At 51.9% G+C, this 23,728-nt stretch overlaps 8 protein-coding genes across 10 annotated transcripts; 5 read left to right on the plus strand and 3 right to left on the minus strand.

Moving 5' to 3' along the window:
* The first annotated feature begins 77 nt into the window (after positions 1-77).
* Positions 78-2,577, plus strand: LOC4804848 (mitochondrial intermediate peptidase). The gene is made up of 4 exons (XM_033377860.1): positions 78-349; positions 410-672; positions 729-995; positions 1,054-2,577. The coding sequence occupies exons 1-4, from the start codon at positions 209-211 to the stop codon at positions 2,486-2,488; spliced, it is 2,106 nt and encodes a 701-aa protein (XP_033233751.1). The 5' UTR covers positions 78-208; the 3' UTR covers positions 2,489-2,577.
* On the minus strand, positions 2,519-2,931 carry LOC6898674 (uncharacterized). Its single transcript, XM_002138643.3, has 2 exons — positions 2,771-2,931; positions 2,519-2,708 (listed from the first exon to the last, which is right to left on the minus strand). The coding sequence occupies exons 1-2, from the start codon at positions 2,830-2,832 to the stop codon at positions 2,612-2,614; spliced, it is 159 nt and encodes a 52-aa protein (XP_002138679.1). The 5' UTR covers positions 2,833-2,931; the 3' UTR covers positions 2,519-2,611.
* A 582-nt stretch (positions 2,932-3,513) lies between these two features.
* On the plus strand, positions 3,514-5,310 carry l(2)09851 (WD repeat-containing protein 1 l(2)09851). The gene has a single exon (XM_001361304.3). The coding sequence runs from the start codon at positions 3,829-3,831 to the stop codon at positions 5,197-5,199; it is 1,371 nt and encodes a 456-aa protein (XP_001361341.2). The 5' UTR covers positions 3,514-3,828; the 3' UTR covers positions 5,200-5,310.
* A 1-nt stretch (position 5,311) lies between these two features.
* Positions 5,312-13,063, minus strand: Pms2 (mismatch repair endonuclease PMS2). Of its 2 annotated transcripts, XM_001361305.5 has the most exons (8): positions 12,866-13,062; positions 12,651-12,810; positions 12,448-12,591; positions 11,820-12,388; positions 11,128-11,749; positions 10,402-11,076; positions 10,088-10,341; positions 5,312-5,446 (listed from the first exon to the last, which is right to left on the minus strand). In XM_001361305.5, the coding sequence occupies exons 1-8, from the start codon at positions 12,971-12,973 to the stop codon at positions 5,333-5,335; spliced, it is 2,646 nt and encodes an 881-aa protein (XP_001361342.3). In that variant the 5' UTR covers positions 12,974-13,062; the 3' UTR covers positions 5,312-5,332. The 2 variants fall into 2 exon arrangements, with proteins under 2 accessions (XP_001361342.3, XP_015040235.2); XM_015184749.2 differs by lacking the exon at positions 5,312-5,446 and having other exon boundaries at positions 9,953-10,341; positions 12,866-13,063.
* Positions 5,764-7,756, plus strand: LOC4804849 (solute carrier family 2, facilitated glucose transporter member 3-like). 2 transcript variants are annotated; one of them, XM_001361306.4, is made up of 6 exons: positions 5,764-5,936; positions 5,997-6,107; positions 6,164-6,922; positions 6,979-7,191; positions 7,246-7,348; positions 7,414-7,756. In XM_001361306.4, exons 1-6 carry the CDS (start codon positions 5,844-5,846, stop codon positions 7,692-7,694), a joined length of 1,560 nt encoding a protein of 519 aa, XP_001361343.3. In that variant the 5' UTR covers positions 5,764-5,843; the 3' UTR covers positions 7,695-7,756. The 2 variants fall into 2 exon arrangements, with proteins under 2 accessions (XP_001361343.3, XP_015040236.2); XM_015184750.2 differs by having other exon boundaries at positions 6,000-6,107.
* On the plus strand, positions 7,804-9,600 carry LOC6898675 (solute carrier family 2, facilitated glucose transporter member 1-like). Its single transcript, XM_002138644.3, has 5 exons — positions 7,804-7,989; positions 8,048-8,797; positions 8,847-9,059; positions 9,133-9,235; positions 9,309-9,600. Exons 1-5 carry the CDS (start codon positions 7,834-7,836, stop codon positions 9,563-9,565), a joined length of 1,479 nt encoding a protein of 492 aa, XP_002138680.2. The 5' UTR covers positions 7,804-7,833; the 3' UTR covers positions 9,566-9,600.
* Positions 13,064-13,272: 209 nt separating the features above from the next.
* On the minus strand, positions 13,273-17,000 carry dup (double parked). The gene is made up of 3 exons (XM_001361307.5): positions 16,443-17,000; positions 15,583-16,226; positions 13,273-14,943 (listed from the first exon to the last, which is right to left on the minus strand). Exons 1-3 carry the CDS (start codon positions 16,521-16,523, stop codon positions 13,476-13,478), a joined length of 2,193 nt encoding a protein of 730 aa, XP_001361344.3. The 5' UTR covers positions 16,524-17,000; the 3' UTR covers positions 13,273-13,475.
* A 153-nt stretch (positions 17,001-17,153) lies between these two features.
* On the plus strand, positions 17,154-23,728 carry SRPK (SR splicing factor protein kinase). Its single transcript, XM_033377859.1, has 4 exons — positions 17,154-17,530; positions 17,745-18,408; positions 19,477-20,427; positions 20,494-23,728. The coding sequence occupies exons 2-4, from the start codon at positions 17,835-17,837 to the stop codon at positions 21,408-21,410; spliced, it is 2,442 nt and encodes an 813-aa protein (XP_033233750.1). The 5' UTR covers positions 17,154-17,530; positions 17,745-17,834; the 3' UTR covers positions 21,411-23,728.

Here is a 23,728-nt window from a genome sequence, read left to right on the forward strand (position 1 = left end):
ATAGCTATGATAGCACCAACAAATGAACTTGTCAAATAAAAAGCTTCGAGGTGTCCAGTTGTTAATTAATTTTGTCTAAATTTAAGTGTAAATCTGGCTTGGTGCACGAGAAGAGTCGCCAGCCCTGGCCGGAACAGCTGATGGAATATGTAACGCGGTAGCAGGAAAGACGTAAACAATCCACATTGGCCCCAATTCAAGCAGCATCATGTTACAAATGAGTCGCAGCTCCACCCGCGCCACTCTAATGCGGGGGCGGCACCGGAAGCTAGTCTCCACCTGGTCGCCGCTTGCAACGGCATTCAATGCGCCGCCGTCGAAGCGCATCAACTTTACCCGCGAGGATGTGGTGAGCCATGAAATCCTTCAGCCTGGAGAGCGCAGATCTTAATCAATTGTTTATGGACAGGGCCTTTTCCGGATGCCCGAGCTTCGCACTTTCGAAGGTTTCTATTTGCTAAGGGACAATGTGGAGAACAAATCGCAGGATCTCATCGCGGAGGCGATTTCCAGTCAAAGACAACGCAAAATGGTCGACATATTCGACGAGCTCTCCGACTCCCTGTGCAAGGTAGCCGACCTGGCCGAGTTCATACGGATCGCCCACCCGAAGAACAAGTACATGGAGGCAGCGGAGCAGGCCTGCATCAGCATTTGCGGTGTGGTGGAGAGGTGAGTTCATGCCCATCAAGAGATCTCTTCCCGCTCAAAACCGTTTCGTCCTGTAGCTTGAACACCCACAAACCACTCTATCAAGCCCTGAGGAAGGTTGTGGAGCAGGGAGACCTAAAGCCAACCACCGAGGTGGATCAGCATGTGGCCAGGCTCTTCCTCTTCGACTTCGAACAGTGCGGAATACACCTGCCGGAAGCGGAACGCCTTCGAGTGGTGCGTCTCAACGACTACATCCTACAGCTGGGGCAGAAGTTCATGAACGGAGCAGCCCAGCCCTCCGTGCTGCCGCGCAGCTATGTCCCAGAGTCCATCAGGAATTAGTGAGTCCATATAGAACCTGTCCAATCTGTCGAAGATAACCACGAAATGTCCATTTAGTTTCCCCACCTCCGGGGAGAATGTCATCATCACTGGCTTGTGCACCAATGCAGAGAACGTCCAGATGCGAGAGGCCGCCTACCGATTGTACTTGCAACCGTCTGAGACCCAGGAGGAGCTGCTGCGGGATCTGCTGCTGTGTCGACATGAACTAGCCAAGAGCTGTGGCTTCGAGACATACGCTCATCGTGCTCTCAATGCCAGTACTATGGAGCGACCAGAACTTGTCCATGAATTCATTGATCAACTGTCGGATCAACTGCGTCCACGCGCCGAGGCGGACTTTGCACTCATGACGCAGATGAAGCGAAAGGAGAGCGGTCAGCCCAATGTTCTTGCCGAGATCTGGGACACGCCGTACTTTACCACACAATTGAAGCGACAGTCGCTTGAGGAGCAGGCAAATGAGTTCCTCCCGTACTTCTCACTCGGCGGCTGCATGGAGGGTCTGGACAATCTGCTCCAAGCGCTGTACGGTGTCCGACTGGAGAATAGCGAGATGGAGCCGGGCGAGTCCTGGCACAGCGACATCTACAAGCTGGCCGTGGTGCATGAGAGCGAGGGTCTGCTTGGCTACATATACTGCGACTTCTTCGAGCGGAGCGGCAAGCCCAACCAGGACTGCCATTTCACAATCCAAGGAGGAAAGCGGCTGCCCGATGGAACCTATCAGCTGCCCATCGTTGTGGTTATGCTGGGACTGGCCCAGCCCCGATGGGCTGGACCGACTCTGCTGTCGCCGGCACGGGTGGATAATCTTTTCCACGAAATGGGCCATGCCATGCACTCTATGCTGGCGCGGACCGAGTACCAACACGTGACGGGCACGCGATGCGCCACGGACTTTGCGGAAGTGCCGAGTGTTCTCATGGAGTACTTCGCCAGCGACCCTCGAGTGCTGCGCACATTCGCCCGCCACTTCCAGACGCACAAACCCATCTCCGAGGACATGTTGCAACGGCTGTGCGCCTCAAAGCATTTATTTGCTGCCAGCGAGACACAGCTGCAGGTCTTCTATTCGGCCCTGGATCAGGAGTATCACGGAGACATGGCCCAAAAGGGCGGCAACACCACGGAGACTCTTAAGACTGTGCAGAACCGCTACTACGGTCTGCCCCATGTCGAGAACACGGCCTGGCAGCTGCGTTTCTCCCACCTTGTCGGCTACGGTGCAAAATACTACGCCTATCTGATATCGAAGACGATTGCCTCCTGGATATGGCAGACCTACTTCGAGAGTAATCCCTTCAACAGACAGTCTGGAGAGAGGTACCGAGCGGAGATTCTAGCCCATGGAGGCGCCGTGCCCAGCAGGCAGCTGGTGGCCAACTTCCTGCAGCGCGAGATGACTCCCAGCGTGCTGGCCAATAGTCTGATACACGAGATCGACACGGACGAGACCAAGATCAAGGAACTGATAGTGAGCAGAAGCTAATCTAATCACTTAGCTCGACACAAGTGTAAATACATAGTCGTTCTCCCCTGTTTTTATTAAACTAGTTAACTTTAACTGCCTTATTTGTACACGGCGCACACAGTTTTGTTTTCATGTCAGTATCTACGCTGGTCCCACGGCGGGCATCAGTTCCAGGCCCACCAACTCCTTGGCCACACGGACACCCAAAAAGAAGAGGGCGTAGCTCTTGACCAGCATCCTGCCAAAGGAGATTCAGATTATGTAAAGCCTTCCGACAGGGCACTGTCTTTTGGCACTCACCATTGGAACTCGTTGTTGTAAATGCCGCGCACAAAAGACAGGGGATTAACAGACTTCACCATTTTAATAAAATGAAAAGTTCTCGCTGATTCCAAAATAATTTTGCACGAGGAATGTTTGAAAGAAAAATTTTGTAGTGGAACTTAGCCCACTTAAGCCCCCTCTATTTAAACAGGTGAACAACTTCAGCTCAACGGCGGAAAACAATACTGTTTGTAGGTTCTTCTCGTAAAACCATCCTTCCTTTTTCCCCACAAAACTTTCTCAATCAAAAACATACACAATTTCTTTCACCTGAACTGCCCTTAAATTTAAGAAATTGCATAATATTCGAAGAGTGCATTTAAATACCCCCTGGTCTACAATGGGTTAATAGTTCGCTGTCCATGAACGGAAATCATATTCCCTGATTCCATAGTTGGATCCGGTTGATGAATAAGTTTTGTACAAGGTACTGGCTAATCTTAAGTACTCCATTTTATATGATTTATGTGTGAAATAAGAGAATATGTACGCAAATAGCACAAAAGGGTATATCCAGCTGTCGATACTATCGACTTGATATTAGAACTGCGCGCCCAAGTTCGAAAGTGAATGAGTGCCATCCAGCGGAATCTCAATGGGAGAGAGAGTAAATTCCGAAAATCTGCATATGGATGTTTCTAAATATATAAATTATATAATAAACCGCAAATGGTCACCCTGTGTGTTTAAAAAAAGTTCTATATTTCTATGAGTTAAAAAATGAATGCGGTCACACTGTATATTTACTACGCGAAAATTAGCTCTGTCGCTCTTGAGTGTGATTGCGATTGGTATGAGCTTTTTTATGGGATAAAAACTCATATTCACACTAAAAATAACTCAATATAGTTTAAAATTGGGATCTTCGGCAGTGCTGCTGTCATCGCTGACGAAGCTGTTGAATTGAGTGGGTTTTTCCACTCGTTTTGTTTTTGTTTCTCACCGCTGGGGGGCGCTTCTGCGAGTTTGCCAATGCACCACGTGCAGATCAAGAAAACAAGAAACTGAACACAAAAAACGAAGATAAACAAACCATGGAGTTCGAAAACGAAGAGTTGAGCATGGAGGTGGTGGAGCCGGAAGATGCCGAGAGCGACATAGAGCCGGACAGCGACAGTGGGTCGGAAGACGGCTCCGCACCGAAACAGCCTAAAGAAGTCTATCTGCCGGGCAAAACACTGGGCGAGGATGAGGAGCTGGTGTGCGACGAGAGTGCCTATGTAATGCTGCACCAGGCCTCCACTGGGGCGCCCTGTCTGAGCTTTGATGTCGTTCCGGATGAGCTGGGCAAGAGCCGCGAGGCATTCCCTATGACCGCCTACATTGTGGCGGGCACACAAGCGGCCCGCACCCATGTCAACAATCTGATTGTGATGAAGATGAGCAACCTGCACAGGACCCAGGACGATGAGGCAGAGGACGATGATGAGGTACTGGAAAACGACCAGGACGATGTGCCCGACAAGGAGGAGCTGAAGAAGCCACAGATGACCTGCGCCCTGATTAAGCATCAGGGATGCGTTAACCGTGTCCGTGCCCGCCGTCTGGGCAACACAGTGTACGCCGCCTCGTGGAGCGAGCTCGGCCGCGTGAACATCTGGAATCTAACACAGCCGCTGCAAGCTGTTGAGGATGCGCAGCTCCTTAAGCAATACGAACAGAACGAGACCCGTCCGGTGTTCACTTTTAGTGGCCACCAGCAGGAGGGCTTTGCGGTGGACTGGAGTCCCACTGCCGAGGGTGTGCTGGCCACGGGCGACTGTCGTCGCGATATTCACATCTGGAGTCCTCTAGAGGACGGCACCTGGAAGGTAGACCAACGTCCGCTGGCGGGGCACACACAATCTGTCGAGGACTTGCAATGGAGCCCCAATGAGCGCAGCGTCCTCGCATCCTGCTCGGTGGACAAGACCATTCGCATCTGGGATTGCCGGGCGGCGCCACAGAAGGCCTGCATGCTGACCTGCCAGGATGCCCACGAGAGCGACATTAACGTGATCTCGTGGAATCACACAGAGCCCTTTATCGCCAGCGGCGGCGACGATGGCTTCTTGCACATCTGGGACTTGCGCCAGTTCCAGAGCCAGAAGCCCATCGCCACCTTCAAGCATCATACGGATCACATTACCACTGTGGAGTGGAACCCCAGCGAAGCCACAGTCCTGGCCTCGGGCGGTGACGACGATCAAATCGCTATTTGGGACCTGGCAGTCGAGAAGGATGCGGATCAGGTGCAGGCCCAGGCCCAGAACGAGGAGGAGGTTAACAAGCTGCCGCCGCAACTGCTCTTCATCCACCAGGGCCAGAAGGAGATCAAGGAGCTGCACTGGCATGCGCAGCTGCCGGGCGTCCTGCTCTCCACTGCCCACAGCGGCTTTAATATCTTCCGCACTATCAGTGTTTAGTCCCCGATAGCCCGATAGTCCGTGCACGTGTCAAGTCGTGCCTCCAACCTCCACTCCCGCTAAACCCACGTCTTCATTCTACTACAAAGCAAATAAACCATAAAACGAAATCTGTGGTTGCCGAGATTGCTTTTTATTGGGGCTTCTGGTGGGCCGGGTCTTCCGCCGCATCAGCATCTTCCTCCTCATCCATTAGCATCGTGATATTGATTAGATGACGCATGGTGGGGCGACCGTGCGGGCAGTTCTGCGAATAGAGATTCAGTTGGCCCATTATAAATTATGCCAGTCGGAAGGGGATTGGGCTATTTGTGGAGTGCAATGGGGATGGATGGATCGATGGATAGTGCACCCGCTGAGGCACTTAAAGTATTATCACCTGATAAAACGAACTACCCAGATTATTACAACCCCCGCGATGCGGTCCGCCCCTGTAAGCCTCTTTTGACATTTGGATAACTTTGGCAGCGGTTATCTCTCGGCGCCGCATAAACGTGCCTTAATCTCCCTGGGGGCCTGGGGCTCTGGGGCTCTGGTGCTTGAAAATGAAATATGATCGCAGCATTCCGAATGGAGCTCTTGACCAGCGTGATTCTTCTCCACAGAAGCCCCCATAAAGACCCGTTCCGCAAATCATCAACGCAATGGAAAAGCCAAAAGCCAGCGAACCCGTGGAGGGGCAATCATTAAGTCAGGCAGAGGCACCGCTAATGGCACACGAAAAGAAACAGACCCAGGTGAGATGAGCAAATTCTTGGATGAATAGCTTTATTCACTAGGCCGGCGAATCCTTCCAGCAGGATCAGCCCAAATGGAGTTTTTCCCTCAATTTGGCTTGCGTTGGATCCTCGATTGGAGCCGCCTTGCCCGTGGGCTACTGCACTGGGGTCATGAACAGCCCCGCCGTGGTAAGAGGAGCTCTCTACTTAGAGGTTCCATAATCCTAAACCGTTATCCTTCCCAGCTTATGCGCTCCTGGTGCAACGAAACTCTGATTGCGCGATATGATCTTCACCTGGGAGCCTCGGGCCTGGAGTGGCTCTGGTCGGCCGTCGTCTCCATCTTTCTGGTGGGTGGAGCCATCGGTTCTATGACGGGCGCATCTACCGCCAACCGCTTTGGACGCCGCGGCTGCTTCTACATATGCGGTATTCTACTCGTCCTTGGTGCCGTCTGCTTCGCTGTATGCCGCTTGTTGGTTTCCGTGGAGTTGCTGCTCCTGGGCCGATTGCTCGTGGGGCTGGCGGGGGGCCTCGTCACCGCCTTCATGCCCATGTACCACAGCGAACTGGCCGCCCTCTCCCAGCGAAGTACTCTGTCTCCGTGTTGCGCAATGGGCCTGACCGCAGGCGTGGTGGTAGCCCAGATCTGCAGCCTACAGTCGCTTTTCGGGGGGGCAGATCGGTGGCACATTGCTTTGTCCTTTTTTGGGCTGCTGGTACTGCTCTGCTATGCCCCATTCCGGTGGTACCCCGAGAGCCCCAAGTGGCTGTACATAGTCAAGGGCCGCAAGGAGGAGGCCAGACAACAGCTCCAGCTGTTGCGGGGCTATTCCTCGGACAGCGCGGCTCTGCAGGCGGAGCTAAACGAAATGGAGCTGGAGGCATCGGCCAAGGTGGAGGCTAGTGGATTCATGGAAGTGCTGCGCAATCCCCGTCTGCGCCTGCCACTCATCATTGTTTGCGCCTTTCTTGGTGGCCAGCAGCTGTCGGGTATCAATGCGGTGGGTGCTATCCTGCAGCATCCCTCGCGCATCATTAATGTTCTCTTGCCTTGCAGATATTCTTCTACTCTGTCTCCATATTCCGCAAGGCAGGGCTGTCCACGCAGGCGGCGGAGTGGGCCAATCTGGGTGCTGGATCCCTCAATCTGGCCACATCGATGGTGGGTCCGGTCCTGTTGGAGCGCGTGAATCGTCGCCCGCTGATGCTCTTCTCCACCTTCTTCTGCGCCGTATGCCTTTTTCTCTTCGCCATGATGCTCTACTTCATTGTGAGTGGCCTTCGAATCCTCGAGTCTCGGAACTAATGTGTGCGGTTCTTTCAGGAGAGCTTTAGCTGGTTTGCCATGGGCTGCATTGGCTGCATCTTCCTGTACATATTCTTCTATCAGTTCGGTGTCGGGCCCATGCCGTTCTTCATAGGAGCCGGTGAGTTTGGGGGCTACATTTTTCATTTACGAAATCCTTATCCTTTCTTCCTTATCCTTATCCAGAACTGTTTGAGGTGTCCCCGCGTCCGGCTGCCATGGCTTTGGGTAGCGTTGTCTACTGGGTATGCAATTTCATCATTGGCATGGCCTTTCCCACGCTGCAGAATGCCTGGGGCGCCCTGGTCTTCCTCCCATTCTCCATCGCCTGCTTGCTGCTCTTTGGGCTGACCAAACGCTACTTGCCGGAGACTCGCGGCCGCGATCCATCCGAGGTTGCTCCGCTCGTCGCCGACGGCTTTAAATCAAAAGTCTTGCGCACTCGCACTGCGAGCCAATCTTCTTAGCCTAAGTCCAGTATATTATACATAGTCCCCATGTCTGAGCCAATAAATCCCACATATTTACACCGCGAGGCGTCTATTGGAGATAAAATACGATTCTCGAGCATCTGGCTAAGCAGTTTCGACCCAGCCGCAAAACACGATGGAGGTGGTGGAAAGTGCCAGCTCTCTGGTGGAGCTCAAGAAACAGCCCAGGACCCGTTGGACGGCTCTGCTGGTGTGGAGCACTCTGGGCAGCACCATCGGATCCGCCCTGCCCTGTGGCTACTGCATGGGCGTCATCAACACTCCAGCTGTGGTATGTTGTCTTATGTTTGGCTGTACAGCAGCTGGGCTACGAGTATATTGAATTCTAGCACATGCGGTCCTGGTGTCAGGCCATGCTCCTGGAGAACTATGGTCTGGAGATATCCCCTACAGCTTTGAATACGTTGTGGGCCCTCATTGTGGCCATCTATCTGATTGGCGGGGTCCTTGGCTCAGCCTGCGCTGGCTGGGCGGCCAATCGCTTTGGACGCCGCGGCTGCTTCCTGTTGAGTGGTTCCCTGCTGCTCCTGGCGGCCCTGATGTTCCTCAGCTGTCGCTGGCTGCGATCCGTGGAGCTGCTTCTGCTGGGTCGCGTGGTGGTCGGCCTGGGCGGGGGTCTAGTCAGCACGTGTCTGCCCATGTACCACAGCGAGATTGCGGCACTGCCGCAACGGGGCACGCTGGGAGTTTGCTGCTCCGTGGGCTTCTCCATTGGCATGGTGGTGTCCCAGATCTTTACGCTGCAGTCGCTGTTCGGCGGCGAAGAGCTCTGGCACATTGCACTCAGTTTCTACGTTGTCTTCATGGCGGTGTGCTATGCCCCGTTCCGCCTATACGCGGAGAGTCCCAAGTGGCTGTACATCGTAAAAGAGCGACGTCAGGAGGCGATCCAGATGCTGATAAGGCTGCGCGGCACTGATCTTGGCATAGAGCAGGAGATCCGCGCCATGGACGACGAGACTTCCGTGAAAGGCACAACCCGCACTCTGGGCGAGGTTCTTGGCGATCCAAAGATGCTGCTCCCCCTCGTCCTTCTCTGCTCGTATCAGGGCGGTCAGCAGTTGTCCGGATGCTCAGCGGTAAGAGGTCCGGATATCCTCTGTCCTATTGAACATTTGTCGTTTCCAGATCTTCTACTACTCCGTTTCGATTTTCCGCAATGGAGGCCTCTCAACGAGCGCCGCAGAGTGGATGAATCTGGCCGCTGGCAACGTCAATCTGGCCACCTCGCTGATGGGTCCCATTCTGATGGCAAAGTTCAACAGACGCACCTTGATGCTGCTGTCCAGTGCATTTTGCGGCCTCCTCATGTTTTCCTTTGGCTGGATGGTGGAGTACACTGTGAGCTCTCCTCTCCATCCGCATCCTCGCAACGCAAGCAATCTTCATACTCCCTTTTTATTTGGAAATGTAGGCCCAAATTCCCTGGCTCTCGTATGGCACAATGGCTAGCATTTTCCTCTATCTGATCGCCTTCCAGCTCGCCCTGGCTCCCATGCCCTCGTTCATTGGAGCGGGTAAGTAGTCCGAGGTTTGGCTGTCCTCCCCTCTCCTATTTAGCGATTGCTTAATATTTTCCACTCCACGCAGAGATGTTTGAGGTTCCCTCCCGTTCCGTGGCCCTGTCCATTGGCAACCAGGTGGGCTGGGGATGCAATTTCCTCGTTGGCTTCCTGTTTCCCGCCATGCACACACTGCTGGGCTCCTATGTCTTCCTGGTGTTCGCCCTGTGCAGCTTCCTGGTCTTTCTGCTGACCAAATTTTACCTGCCCGAGACGCGGGGACGCGAGGTCTCCAAGGTGGCGGAGTTGGTGTCCAGAGGCTTTAGAAGTAAAGTCCTACAATAAAGTACAATATATATTCATACTTAAGCAGAAGAAAACCAGATTCGTTTCTACTCTGCCAGACGAATGCCATGGCGGGAGAATAGCGGACACGAGGGCTGATAGGCAGCTGATAGACACGATGATGTTGATGGCAGGCATTCCAGGCTCTGCCTGTGGATGATGGCCCGCTCTGGACGCCGGCTCCTCAACAGCGGAGTCCTCTTTCTGCTGGATGGTGTGTTCCTGTGCTGCCGCCGGCTGCGATCTATGGAGCTTCTCCTGATCTGTCGCCTGGTGGGGGCCTTGCCTGCCACCTGATGCCATTGTAGTTCAGCGATATTGCCTCCACATCGCAACGTATGCCTTTCTCCCTTTCCCCCCTTCCGTTCTACCGTATGGGGGCTTGAATTTTTCTAGTCTTACTGTTTACTCGGGGGGACGACGCAGGGACGAGAAATCTCCGAGATTGGTGAATTGATATCGCGCGGATTCAGGAGAATATCTCAATAGATCAACAAAAATATTTGACGTCCCCTTTCTTACCCAGGGCTGTTCAATTTCCCCCATTTGGGTGATTAGCCGCCTCATGGTGGTCGTCCTGTTCAGAGCCGTGCCAATCATCACGGATTTGCGGCAAGCGCGAGACGCAAACATCGAGCGCACCCGCGAGGGTCGGCAGATGGTGCCCTCGGGGGCATCCTGCAGCATGAAGATGAGCTCATCGATGTCCTCCTTGCCGAATTCCCACTGTCGGCTGTAGGGTTTGCCCAGAAGTCGCACCTTCTTTGTGGCGGGAGCTGCGGATGAGAGAGCGTTTTTAACCTGTATCCGCATTCAGATGGCCGATGGCCACTCACCCTCATGATTGATCTCAAATTTAAAGCCATTCTTCTCGAATACTGGCAGATGGTCGATGAGCACCATCTCGTTGACCGCCGTCAGGTCCAAGGACTGGGGCACAGTCAGACGCTGATACTCCAACTGGGTGCTTCGTTGAAGTGTCTCGAAGTTGTACTTCTCATCCGAGGCGTGCTGGTCAACAATGAATAGATCGTCCTGCAGCTTGACAATGATGAAGCCCAGGTTGAACTGCCCAATAATGTCCATGCGGGCAAAGTCATCCTTGGCTATCTCCCTCTGCAGTTCGTCTTCAGCCTTGTTGTTCTGATTTGGGTTGATTTCGCTTTTGAAGCGCAGGCGTTGCAGCTTAGCCCTCGTTCTGCGCTCCTTCTGCTGCTGCTCTTGTTTCCTTAGGCTGTCTGCAATCTCCTCGATTGTGGTCCGCAGCTCGCCGCTTTTGTAGTTAGCTGGCGGCTGATCGTCGCCACCGTCGTCGCCGCCATCGAACTCAATGCGCGTGGGCAGCTCGATGTGATCGTCATCATCGCTCTGATCCATGGTGCTGACAGTTTCCTGGGAGCTACCGGCGGGTTCTGGCTTGGGCTCTGCAATGCTTAGGCGACTTTTTATTGGTGTCAAGACTTTGCAGTCAATGCGGGCTGCCTTGGCTGGCTGCGTCAACAGGTCGTAGGCTGTAAGAGAATCAAGGTGAGTAAAATGGGGAGACTCTCTAAAATGCTCACCCTTTGACTCCGTCTCCAGCTCCTTGAGGTTCAAGAAACTCTCATCCAGATTGGCCTGCTCTTTGGTCGGCTTTGGCGGCTGATCGACAACATCCTCCTCCGATACTGAATCGCCTTTTGAACTCTGGTGTTTGGGCGAATCTTGGCTGAGGAAATCCTGGATCTTTTGCATTTTCATGGAGCGGGTGGCCAACTCCTCGCTTTCGGCACACCGCCGCTTGATCGGAGCGGACGGAGCAGTGCCCTGAGTGTCTCCCGTGCGGCGCCACTGGGTGAGCACATCCATGAAACGCTGAGAGGAGCTGATGGGAACGTCTTCCTCTTCATCCTTCTCCTCGCTGGCCTTGCCAGCATCCTCGGGCTGGGGCTTCGGCCTTGGTTCCAGCATGCTCACAATGGTTGTGTTCTGCATTTGGAATGTGGATGGTGTCTGCCCAAAGGTCTCCAGCAGAGACTTCTTCAGGGCCAGCAGCAGAATCCTCTCGTTGTTGAGCAGCAGTTGGCGCTTGTCGGGGGTTAGGTTAACGTCCACGTCGGAGCGGGCCGTGATAATGTTGAGGTAGATGAAAGGCTGCTGCTGGACGTTGTAGCGATGGTAGGTCTCGTTGATGACTTTGGCTATCTTTAAATTCAGAGAAAAAAATAGCATAAGCGGAGTGTGAGAACACTCCCCCCCGGTACGATAAACTCACATTCTTGGGATCGCAGGGTCTGGCGTTGACAAAGAAGAACTGGCGATCTCTGCTGGAGCGGCCTGCCCCATGGCGACAGCTGGATATATAGCCCTCCAGTCGGAAGTCGGCCAGGTTCAGCCGCTCCACATCCTCGGCGCTGAACTGTGTGCAAGTCGTGTCAGCTGCATCCGCGGAGGACTCTAGCTCAGCCCGTAGTCCGACCTCGCTCAGTTGGCCCTTTTCGAAAGGGGACTTTAGCGGCACAATGTCGGCCACTTGGCGTGCCCCAAATATCGCGGATATGTTGGCCAGCACATCCTGGGCGCCATGTGTTTGCAGAACCACCGTCTTGGCGCCCTTGGGCGTCTGATTGCTGCAGATGATGCGAACGCCTTTGGTCACCAGGCAGTAGGCCTGCAGGATCTGACACATCTTGGCGAACTCCTTCTTGATGTTGCGCGTAAAGTCGCGCCGACGCACGGGCAGGGTACTAAACAGATTGGTAAGGGTGACGGTGGTGCCTACAGCGCGGGCACAAGGCGAGCGCTTCTTGATCTTGCCATCGTGGTCGAGTTCCACTTTGAGACCTGTCATTGGGGAACATTAATCGTCCAGAGTTTATGCCGCTAAGGATCCGAACACTCACCAACATCGGTGGACTGGTGGCGCGTCTGAATGGCCATGTCGGACAGGGCACAGAGGGAACTGAGTGCTTCCCCACGAAATCCAAACGTTTCCACTCCCAGCAGGTCAACGAATTCCCTTATTTTCGATGTGTGATACTTTGCAGCTGTTGGAGAGATCTTTTCCTATAATTTCTTTAGGGTTTGCTTCGAGGCTACCACTTACTCATTGCCTCCAGATTGGCCTCCACCACGCCGCTGCCATTATCACTGACCTCGACGCCTTGCAGTCCCTGATCCTTCATCTTAATCTCCACCAGTGTAGCCCCTGCATCGATGGAGTTCTCCACTAGCTCCTTGACAGCCACAGCCAGACTGAGCACCACCTAATAAGGGGGAAACCAAACAATAAATCAAACAAAACCAATCCGAGAGATGTACCTGGCCGGAGCATATTTTATGCACAGTATCCTTGGAAATGGCTTTAATCTGGCCGGATGCAGCTGTGGTGGGTGCTGGCAGCTCGACATCCTCTTCTTTCTCTGCCATTTCTTCGCTTTTATCGACTTAGTTCATACAGAAAACAAATATAATTTCCTATAAAATCTGGCGCGTTTTTCTGGCTAGTGTGACCATATGATCTTTATATACGATTAGTTCCAGAAAAATACACAGCTGATTGATAGTGGCGCCACTGTGCAACTGTAGATATCATGTCAATTGTACAATCCATTAGAATGTAGAGAATTTAAGATTTAAATTAGCAACATATCCAGCAAAAACATTTATTTATTAACGTATTACAACATGAAAAAAGATCTTAATAGTAATATAATGTGATGAATCGATTGCGAAATAATTGTCAATTATTTAGTGTGAAATGTCAGTGTGATATAAGAATAACAATATATATAGGTGTAGGGTATAATCTGGTTTCAATATAATATTTGCTACCTAAACATGTACTTAAAGATATAGCTGGATGTGGCCACAGGGTCAATGATGGGGAGACTCTTAAGATCCGTTACGGTACCGGGTTCCGTTCCAGTTATCAGGTGCTCTTTCCATTCGCGATGCTCTCCAGCTTCTCGATGATCTTGTTCATGTCCATGTCCTTGGCGACCTTAACATACATGGTCTTCCGCACCTCATGGAAAGCTGCCCACGCGGGAAGCTCCTTGGCGAGGAGCTTCAGGTGCGCCTCAATTTCCTGCGGCGTTAGGTTGGCCCGGAAACTGTTCTGGATCTTCTTGATAATTACCTCTAGGGTGAGCACCCCCTTGCGCTCCGTCACGAACACGTTGCGTAAATGTCGCGCCAGTTCCGGCAGGCGCGAGTACTTGGTTGCCTCCTGGTCTTGGGATGGCCGCCTTGTCATGGCTTCCAGGGCTTTAGCCGCCTGCTTGGCCCGAATCTTTTCGATCAGCGACTTGGGCAAGCCCTTGAGCAGATTTGAAGTGGCGTCTGGGACAGGGCACTCTTTCACCGTAGGCGTGGCAGTAGACGTTTCGGGTATTGCATTTACTCCTTTTTCCTTTCCCCCTGTTGTTGCTGCTGTCTTTTGTTGTGGGTCCGCTTCTGGAGGCTTGGAGTTGGCAGTTACATTGGACACAGCAGCATCAGCAGCTTGCTTGTCGGCCTCCACCTTGGCCTCGTAGCGGTCCATCGCTCTCTCCATAGGCGTGGCGCAGTTGAACAGATTGCGAGCCGTCGACAGTATGTCCTTGGCCGAGGAGTACTTCTCCACATTCGGGGGCTGGGGCAGCGGAGCCAACTCCACCTCTGGACAGTTCTCCAGCTCGAACTGGGGATGCCAGCGAGTCAGCGCCTTCTCAATGAAGATCGGGGGGTCCAGTGAGCGAAGGAACTTGGCGTGCGCCTGCTTTACACGATCGAGCAGAAGGTTCTGGAATCGATGCATACGCGCCGTCATGACGTGTGGATTCATGGACGTCGACTGGGCCGACGCTAGCACATCGTCTTCGTTGATCTTCTTGTGGCGCTGATGCGGCTGCGTCTGCTCCTGCACCTCCTCCGGTACCGGCTCCACATTGGGGCTGATCATTAGCTGGTAGTAATCCGCCTTGGACACCGAGCCAAAGTTCCGCATCTTCATTTGACTAAAGATGAAGGCCTCGGGATAGACAGCCTTGATCTGGGCCAGATGCAGCTCGGTAAAGTTCTTGCGCAGCATTCGTTGCACAGCCGGCTTCAGCTTCTTGAACGTGATGCACTCCTTTCGGTTATGGAACATGGCCACCACCGAGTCCAAGCCCTTAAAGACGTCCAGCAAATAGCGATACTTGTACGGCAGCGGAAGCTGCCCGGCCTTGCTGGTCTCCGCAAGGCTGGCGTAGCGCTTGTAGGCCGGCACCTCCACCAGCTTGACAGGCGACCCATTCTTGGCCGGACTGAAGTGCAGGCGCTTGGAGGCGTCCGTGTGCCGCGGCGACATCAGCTCATGCTTGTCCGGTGTGGGTGGCGGCAGTTTGGTGGGCGTCTTGAAGGTCTTCAGGGGGCTGCAATGACAAGGGATGGGAAACGATCATCAGTTCCTATTCGAAACAATTCCTATACACACTTAGGCCAAACACTTGGACCCACCCCGAATGGGCAGGAAAGCCGTTACAGAAAAAAGGTTCCTGCTACCTGAGGTGCACGCACATTCCCATGCAGCAGACGATCCTAACAAAGGATACACATGGAAGAAAACAACCCCCGAAGGGGAAAGCGAGAGGGAAGGTCAGGCCGGAATGTAACGTCGGCGAAGGGTAAACATAGCACAGCACACATGCATAGCTATGCACACACGCTGCTGAGGGCAACATAAATTCAAGTACACGAGAATGTTGTATCATAGTGATGGCTCGAGCAAGTCGTCAGTTACTCTGGTGGAGAAATGCCATTTCAGCAATTGGACGCTTGAATAACAGAGACTCGGAGCGACCCAGAGCGACCTCGATTGCAGCAGAGACAGCAACAATTTGGCTGGGCTTTTGGCGTTCGGTATTGATGTTACCCGGTTTTTCGCTGGCCAGCTGTACTCTACTCTGGCGCTGTTTACGCCGATTCTAGGCCACAGCAAACAGTTGGAAATTATTGTGGAAGGCAGCAATGCCATTGGAAATTTGCATTACTCCTATTCTTGTGCTTCTTACCTTGTCAGCACCTCTAGCTCAATGGTGTCGAACTCCTTCAGCTGCACGGACAGGCTCGCCTTTGATGGGGAGGGGCCGGCCTCGCGGAGTCGACGATTGCGCTCCTCCTGCTCCTTGCGCTTCTGCTCGAGGGCCGCCTTGCGGGCCAAGACCGCCTTCAGCTCCTGCATTTTAGCGCTGCGCGAGATCTTGTTCTTCACTTCATCGAAGGTTAGCTGGCGTTTCAGGTCGCTGTGCTTGATGGGCGAGGCAGCCTTGAGGATCTGTTTGGTGGGCGTGCGCATGCCCCGTTGCATGTTGTCCGCATTCTGTTGGCTAGTAATGGTGAAGCTCACTTTTGGCGTCTGCTCGTTAACCGGCAGCAGCAGTTGCTCCTCGTCGATCTTGGTGGCCGCCTGCTTCCTGGGCGAGAGCGTCCCCTTGCGAATGAACTGTACCAGCTTGGGCTGCTTGATGTGGGGCTCCAGCTTGGCTGGCTTCTTCTTGGTCGCCGTCTCTTGAGGGGTGACAATCAGCTTGGTGCTGCGACCTGATCGGGTGCGCATCCCGCTGGCCGCCGCCTTGAGGGTGTCGATATCTGCATCTTGGGCCTTGGCTGGGGTTGGGCTTTGCGGCAGGGCAGACTCCGCAGGCTCCACAAGACGCTGCAATGGGCAAAAGAGTTTCCATGAAAATAAGATTTTCGAAAATGGCCGCAGGATGATGCAGTCGCACCAACACACACACACACACACAGACAAACTCAATAACAAACGCATACGGGCACAAATGAATGCAATTACAAGCGTCGGTGCAGATACATGAGTATCTGATCTGGAAATCTTGGGCACTGTGATGGTCACGTTTTTGGTCCAACTTACCCGATTCTTGATTGTGATAGCATCATCGAGAGCGGCGCGTTTGCGATTAGTAAAAAATGCTGCTACCGATGGCTGAGCCATTTCTTTGTGGTCTGATTTATAGTTGCAGTTTAAATTGTATGCTTATTTCACTTTTGGCACGTCCGGTCTTTGCTTCTTATTTCACTTCTTTTTTCCTTTATCAGTCAACACGCGTCGTGCCACAGCACTGCTCAAATTACAAATGGGCCACGACTTTTCTCAAGATGCAATTTCCCTCCAAAAATTATTATTGCGCCAAAACGCGGGCAGTGTTTGAAAGAAACGATTGAGCAGTGTTAGAAAGTGCGCACGATATATCGATATATATCGATGTATCGCACGAAGTATTACAAGGTGCCGAACAGAAAACAGCTGATAGCAGCAGGGTTGTTTTAGAAAAAACTGCTATTGCGGATTTTTAGCTGTGTGCGTGGAATTGCACGTTTTTGACTGCATTTCCGAGCGTTTTGCAATGTTTGCGATCCGAAGTGCTATTGGATTAGTATGTTAAGGCGTTCCGAACCATGTAAGTTGGCCATAATCTTTCAGGGCAACAAACGAGCTGCTGGCAAACTAATCACTGCGCAAAAATGCTTATAAAGTGTGTACTAACCATAGCCAGCGGAGAAAGCGAGTCGGCAATAGACACCTGGCTGGCTTTCGCAGTGTGTGAGTGAGCAAGGGCTAGACCTTAAGCAATAATGACGTTCCTGCTTACGTTACGTCGTTTACCAAGTGGCAGGCCCTGTTTTCGATAACAGACAACACACAGCAGAGCAGTAGTCGACGACTGATTGTTTGATTTTCCATGAAATAAAACATATATTTTTATACCAAAATAGTAAGCACTCGACTCTTTCATAGTATTAAGCCGAAGTGAAGACTATTTGCTGTGCCGTTGGCATCTGATGCCCACATTCTCGTGAGCGTTCAATGTGCTAATTTCGTCCCGATTTTTCGTGCAGAAATCCAGTTGTCAAAGCAAAGGCAAACGGCAAACGCAGAAGCAGCGGGAGAAGCAGCAGCAGCAGCAGCGGTGTCAATTTGGAACAAGTGGGAGCCCCGAGGCAAGTAGACGATTCGGTTTTTTTTGTTGTTGTTGCTCGCTTTGACGAAACGAAAGCCCCACCATTTGGCTCTGGCTCTCTGGGCCTGGCTCTGGTTTTGGCAAGGCGTGCGCATACAGCAAAAACACAATACTAGCGTAAAACATTGTACATTGCCTTATTGAGATCTATGCACGTTGTTTCTTCTTCTTTCCCTTTTCACTCCGCACAACAGCTGTTACACACACACACAGTTACTGCCACAGCCACACACAGTCGGCGGAAAAAGCAAAAATAATACGCGAAAAGCAATAGACAGAACATCATGAACGCCAAAGCTGACGTCAACCGACGCGTTTTGACCATTCAAGCGAAGAAGAAGCGTCATAAGAACAACAAGAAGCGGGGCAAGCAGAACGGTGTGGTAGCTGGGAATCCGTCACAGGAACCGCAGCAGCAGCAACAGCAGCAGAATTCCCAGACTGAAAACTGTGCTACGGCAGCAGCACCAGAAAATGCTAATAATAGCCCCAGTAAGCCCGAAGTGCATCCGTCTGGCAGCGTTGGAATCGCACCCGCCGCTGTCACCACATCCTTTAGTAAGGCCACAGCAACGGGCACATCCACGTCAAGCGGCGGGTCGGGCAGCACCCCCGAGACCCCCAACCACTATCAGCCGCCGTCGCAATTGCAATCGCAAATGCAATCACAGTCGAAGAACAAGAAGAGCAATCACAATCAGCAGCAACAGCAAAAGCAGCAGCAGCAGCAGCCGCCGCGCAGCTCCTCGAACGAGTCGTACGAGTCGGAGCTGAACAGCGAGAACGAGGAGCAGGAGCTGAAGGAGGACTACTGCAAGGGTGGCTACCATCCAGTCAACATTGGTGACCTCTTTCAGGGTAAGACTGGCACCTGTTTGCACCCCACACCACACACTCTACTCTCTACACACAAACCCCATCCGAACACGAATTGGGTTTCGGGCTGCTGTCCTGTCATTTCAACCGTGGTAACCCACAACGCCACCCATTCCCAGTTGGGTGCTCAATTAGATGCCTGGCTAGGTGGCCATATTGGCCTTTCGAGCAGGGCCTCCGCCCAAAAAACCGATTAACAACAACAACAGGTTGCCAATGGGTCTCTGTGCGAAAGCTTTCCCACAGATAAATCGAATTCTATCCGTGCGTGTTGCTGTGCCCTTTTCAGGGGGTGCTTTTCCGTTGAGTGGGAGGGGCAGGGCAGCTCGTGTTGTGACAACGGCAACAACAGTGACAGTAAAAAGGGGCTGTCACCGTTTTTGACATCCACCCACAATCCTCTCGGATGCATCCACTCTGCAGCATTTTCGTTCCGAACGAAAGCACCGCCCCCCGCAGTCGTCATCACATATACTCCTGTCAGCTGCATGTTTTCCCCAGCAGATCCATACGCCTGACCAGCCGCTCTGACAAAAGCTAATCCCCGTCAAACTTTCAACAACATTGCGATAAAAGAGCCTGATAACGAAAAACTAATGTCTAAACGAGCGACTGATGTTGTTATGTGAAAACATTCCGCCCATCTTTCAGTTGTGCTTCACGATGTTGCAAAAACCTTAAAAGTACAAATGAAACATTTCCCTATATTGACAGCTCCCAGGCCTGGGCTTTAGAATTGCTTCACAGACTTTGCTCGTTCAAAATCCCTTAAAGGTCCACCCACAGTCCGGGCGTTCCACAACCAGAGGGGCGGGGCGTAGGCTGACTGCTGACGGACTGCGTTTAATTGAATTTAATCCAAGGGTAAACGATGGAGAGTAGTCTCGCTCTCGCGATTTAGTCGTGGAGTGTCAGTGGGGTGATTAAAATGGATTTGCTGCCATCAGAGGCGAATATTTGTGATTTCATTTTTCTGAGTGGTAGTGTTGTGCCCATTTTGAACTTTAACCCCGAAGAACAAACAGCATTAATTTCATAATCGCTCCCCAGGTCGCTATCATGTCATCCGGAAGTTGGGCTGGGGCCACTTCTCCACCGTCTGGCTGTGCTGGGATCTGCAGGAGAAGCGCTATGTGGCCATCAAGATTGTAAAGTCGGCGCCGCATTTTGCCGAGACGGCCAAGGATGAGATCAAGATACTCAGAACGGTGCGCGAGACGGATCCGTCCAATCCGCGCCGCCAAAAGACCGTCCAGATGCTGGATGACTTCAAGATTAGTGGGGTAAACGGGACCCACATTTGCATGGTGTTCGAAGTGCTGGGCGACAATCTGCTGAAGCTCATCCGCAAGTCCAATTACCGTGGCATACCACTGGCCAACGTAAAGGCCATTACGCGCCAAATACTGGAGGGCCTGGACTACTTGCACACCTGCTGCAAAATCATCCACACAGACATCAAGCCTGAGAACGTGCTGCTATGCGTGGACGAGCCGCATGTGCGCTCCATGGCCACGGAGGCCACCAAGCTGTACTGCATGAACTCCAAGATGTACCCGTCGCTGGTCAGTCGGGCGCCCAAGGAGTATCGCGAGCCGCAGATCACCGGCAAGATGAGCAAGAACAAGAAAAAGAAGCTCAAGAAGAAGGCGAAGAAGCGCATGGAGCTGTTCAAGAAGCAGCGGGACTATCTCGAGCAGACCGGACAGCCAGCTGCAGACGCAAATGATGCTGAGGACCAGGCGGACTGTGTCGTGAACCACAATGCAAATTCGGTGCAGAATGGCGATGTTGCCATCTCAGATGGAGAGGAGGACGTAGACGTGGACGTAAAGCTGGAACAAGATCCAGAAGAGAACGACGGTGATGATGAGGATGTGGCTGTTGAGCAGCCTGTGGTGCCCAAGCAGGAGACGGAGCAGGAAGAGGAGGCCATCAGCCACCAGGCACCGGGAGATAATTCTGAGAAAGCCAAAAAGAAGAAGAAGCGTAAGAACAAGAGTAAGTATCCCGCTTTCCCCTGTCGATACCTATTAATTGTCACCTCTTTACCCCTTCCTGGCTCAGACAAATCCAACCAGCCGCAATCTCAGCAGCCTCAGCAGCAATTTGAGAACTCGACGAGCAGCGGCGACAGTATCAATGCCGGGAAAAGCGGCGTCCACACCAACGGCAGTAGCAGCAACAGCAACAGCAATAGCAATAGCACAGTTAAGGGACAATCAAATGGCGCGGCAGACGGCAAGAAGATGCCGCTTCGACCTAAACAGGATAAGCAGCAAGAGCAACAATCGTATCAGCCGCTGAACAACAACAACTCCAGTTCGAAGCAGACTTCGAACAGTAATTCAAAAATCTCAAGCAACTCAATGTCGAACTCCTCGTCGGCCACCAATGGACCATATTCCGATCCGGGAGTCCCCCCGGCGCCACCACCGCCGCTGTCAAAGCACAGGCCCAAGCGTGAGCCGGCTCTGGAGGAGTGCAACGTGCAAGTTAAGATTGCCGATCTGGGCAATGCCTGCTGGGTGGATCGCCACTTCACGGAGGACATTCAGACGCGGCAGTATCGATCACTTGAGGTGATCCTGGGCTCGGGCTACGACACATCGGCAGACATCTGGAGCACTGCCTGCATGGTCTTCGAGCTGGCCACGGGAGACTATCTCTTTGAGCCACACTCCGGCGACACGTACTCCCGGGACGAGGATCACTTGGCCCATATCATAGAGCTTCTCGGCCCCATACCCCGTCACATCGTGTTCCGCGGCACCTATGCCCAGCAGACGTTCAGCCGGAACGGGGAGCTGCGCAACATAACGGGACTGAAGCCCTGGGGTCTGATGGATGTGCTGCTTGAGAAGTACGAGTGGCTGAACAGCGAGGCGGAATCATTCGCCTCCTTCCTTAAGCCCATGCTAGAGTTCGATCCGGCAAAGCGAGCCACCGCTGCGGAGTGTCTGCAGCATCCGTGGCTTAGATAAGATACGATGCCACCTGGTTGTTGGTTGCGTGCCACCCAGCCAGCAGCTGATGGGTCAGGGGCAGTAGGACTAAGAGAGGCAGGAGCAACGTTTGTAGAGTCATCGGCATCTGTGGCCACATTGGCCTCCATTTCATCAATTGCGTCTACATCGGCTGCAGCTATGGCAGCGCTCAGAGCTCGTCCCTATTCGGTAGCACCGTTCATGGCTGTCTCAGCACCGCCCACACCTCATCCACATGCGGCTAATACAACATCCACAGTCCGAACAGCGCCAGCCACACCCTTGCGACGGCGCATCATCAACGACGACGCCGAGCGGGATGTTTTAGAGATGCTTGATCTAAATGTTTCCCAGATGGAGGAGTCACAGCCATATCCGAAGTCCAAATCTCAGCGCATTTTCTGGCGTAAAGCGTTACGGCGCGTCTTCCAACGCCGCAAGTGACATCAGCTGCGGCGTCGACGACAGGACTTGCCCCGTTGGCATCGTCCCGCCCGTCGCTGCCGGCGTCGCAACCTGGCCGAGCGTGTGCGTCGCATCTGCGCCTGCTGCGCCTACGGCCAGATTCTGTTGCGGGCCGCCCGCGTTGCCCTACTCAGCTGCATCCGTTGGCGAACGCGCGGCAACATACGCAACAGCAACTTCTACTTTAGCAATCACTAAACACCACAGCCAACATCAATCTGCAACCAACAACCAGCAACCATCAACCAGGAACCACGGAAAGGCGCTAATATGCCTGATCTACACCTGCTCCCACGTGAACCAATTTGAATTATATCGTTTAATGTTAATGATGAGATATCCATTCGGTTTAGTTTTTAGATATGCCAGGTCTTTATTTATTTCCTGTGTTTTACATCGACAATTAGACTATTTTCGTTGGTACATAAGAAATTAAACACTGTATTACTACCTAGACCTACACCCACTAATCCTGTACATAGGACAGCCGGCACTTTGCCTGGTCGGTGCTCATGTCCGTGCCCTTACCCGTACCGTGACCCCATAATACACCACGCACCATCCAACTTGTTGACAGAAACCCCCCCACAACATGAATCATTTAATCGCAAAGGCCCCAAACAACTATACAATATATAGATAAATGTCTATTTGTTAGTGTACATTTAGCCAAGAGGCGAATCGGCAAATGTAGCACACGAGTAAATAGCGAACATAGTTAATTGAACTAGAGTCCATTGGTCTGCAGGGGCCGAATAGGAGTTTTTTTATTAGCATATGTCGATGGAAATGTACATGGGAAAGCATTCATAAATGAGCTGAACATAACAATAATACAAACGTAGCTAATTGGTTTATCCTCGGTTGAGAGACCGTCTGAACAAACTGAAATCAAGCCACGAGTAGTAGAAGAAAAAGCAAACCAGAACTTCAAGAGCACTAGTAGAAGCACTACCAACAAAAAATTAGGTTACAACAGCCACAAGTGAATCCAATCTTACATCTTAAGCGGAACTAAGTAGTATGCAAAAGAATATCAATGTAGCTGCCACTAACAAAATATTGTTCAACATTTAATAATAGCGCAAGAAACACAATTAAGAAACACTAATTAAACAAAATATCGGTAGAGAAATATTCGAAAATCTCACAACCAACACACACACATCCCCACACACACCATTTTGACACACTTACGAATACTAAAAATACTAAAGTCATGATATTTCAATCACCTCCTCTCCGCATACACACACACAAATGCAAATGTATCCCAAAAGGCCACTTTAGTTAAGCCTAGAACTGAAAATGTTTTGGGCAATAGATATGTACGATATGCGATATGACATGTGATGTGATTGGGTGGGAAAGTTTATCAGAAATGCCTAACAGCAGGTCAGCTGGGAGATTGTTCAATGTGTCTGTGTGCATAACTGACTATTTACTATATACATACGAGTACATACATACATATATATATATGGATAAGTGGCCTTATTAATTCGATTCTCCGCACCACACCCAGGCACCACCTTCACACACACACACACACACACACACGAATCGCTCTCAAATGCACACTTAGATGCTGATACCGATTAAACCAAGCCAATCACATTTGAAGATTTCTAAACAGAAAACCTTATCGCTAAACAGATTTTCCCCTAAGAAAACTTAAAAAAAAAAGAGAAAATATTGTAACTGGAGGCCAGTAAGCTAATATCAAGCTAAACTAAACTTAAAGCAAGAGAGAAACGATCCCTAATTGTTAGCCACAATCAAACTACGATGTCATCAGATTAATCATTAACGGAAATTAAAAAAATATCTTCGGCTGGCCGATGTTTCGA

This window comes from Drosophila pseudoobscura, chromosome 3, assembly GCF_009870125.1.
Source record: "Drosophila pseudoobscura strain MV-25-SWS-2005 chromosome 3, UCI_Dpse_MV25, whole genome shotgun sequence".
Lineage (NCBI taxonomy): Eukaryota > Metazoa > Arthropoda > Insecta > Diptera > Drosophilidae > Drosophila > Drosophila pseudoobscura.

Bases quoted from the DNA above. Each gene is read 5' to 3' on its own strand.
- LOC4804848 (XM_033377860.1), top strand. From the start codon at position 209: ATGTTACAAATGAGTCGCAGCTCCACCCGCGCCACTCTAATGCGGGGG. The intron at 673-728 runs GTGAGTTCATGC...TTCGTCCTGTAG, and splicing joins ATTTGCGGTGTGGTGGAGAG to CTTGAACACCCACAAACCAC. The intron at 996-1,053 runs GTGAGTCCATAT...ATGTCCATTTAG, and splicing joins CCAGAGTCCATCAGGAATTA to TTTCCCCACCTCCGGGGAGA.
- LOC6898674 (XM_002138643.3), bottom strand. From the start codon at position 2,832: ATGGTGAAGTCTGTTAATCCCCTGTCTTTTGTGCGCGGCATTTACAAC. The intron at 2,709-2,770 runs GTGAGTGCCAAA...CTCCTTTGGCAG, and splicing joins TACAACAACGAGTTCCAATG to GATGCTGGTCAAGAGCTACG.
- LOC4804849 (XM_001361306.4), top strand. From the start codon at position 5,844: ATGGAAAAGCCAAAAGCCAGCGAACCCGTGGAGGGGCAATCATTAAGT. The intron at 7,192-7,245 runs GTGAGTGGCCTT...CGGTTCTTTCAG, and splicing joins CCATGATGCTCTACTTCATT to GAGAGCTTTAGCTGGTTTGC. The intron at 7,349-7,413 runs GTGAGTTTGGGG...ATCCTTATCCAG, and splicing joins GCCGTTCTTCATAGGAGCCG to AACTGTTTGAGGTGTCCCCG.
- LOC6898675 (XM_002138644.3), top strand. From the start codon at position 7,834: ATGGAGGTGGTGGAAAGTGCCAGCTCTCTGGTGGAGCTCAAGAAACAG. The intron at 8,798-8,846 runs GTAAGAGGTCCG...TGTCGTTTCCAG, and splicing joins AGTTGTCCGGATGCTCAGCG to ATCTTCTACTACTCCGTTTC. The intron at 9,236-9,308 runs GTAAGTAGTCCG...CACTCCACGCAG, and splicing joins GCCCTCGTTCATTGGAGCGG to AGATGTTTGAGGTTCCCTCC.
- Pms2 (XM_015184749.2), bottom strand. From the start codon at position 12,973: ATGGCAGAGAAAGAAGAGGATGTCGAGCTGCCAGCACCCACCACAGCT. The intron at 12,592-12,650 runs GTAAGTGGTAGC...TCTCTCCAACAG, and splicing joins GGCCAATCTGGAGGCAATGA to CTGCAAAGTATCACACATCG. The intron at 12,389-12,447 runs GTGAGTGTTCGG...CCCCAATGACAG, and splicing joins CCACCAGTCCACCGATGTTG to GTCTCAAAGTGGAACTCGAC.
- dup (XM_001361307.5), bottom strand. From the start codon at position 16,523: ATGGCTCAGCCATCGGTAGCAGCATTTTTTACTAATCGCAAACGCGCC. The intron at 16,227-16,442 runs GTAAGTTGGACC...TGCCCATTGCAG, and splicing joins CTATCACAATCAAGAATCGG to CGTCTTGTGGAGCCTGCGGA. The intron at 14,944-15,582 runs GTAAGAAGCACA...TTGTCATTGCAG, and splicing joins GAGCTAGAGGTGCTGACAAG to CCCCCTGAAGACCTTCAAGA.
- SRPK (XM_033377859.1), top strand. From the start codon at position 17,835: ATGAACGCCAAAGCTGACGTCAACCGACGCGTTTTGACCATTCAAGCG. The intron at 18,409-19,476 runs GTAAGACTGGCA...ATCGCTCCCCAG, and splicing joins CATTGGTGACCTCTTTCAGG to GTCGCTATCATGTCATCCGG. The intron at 20,428-20,493 runs GTAAGTATCCCG...TTCCTGGCTCAG, and splicing joins GAAGAAGCGTAAGAACAAGA to ACAAATCCAACCAGCCGCAA.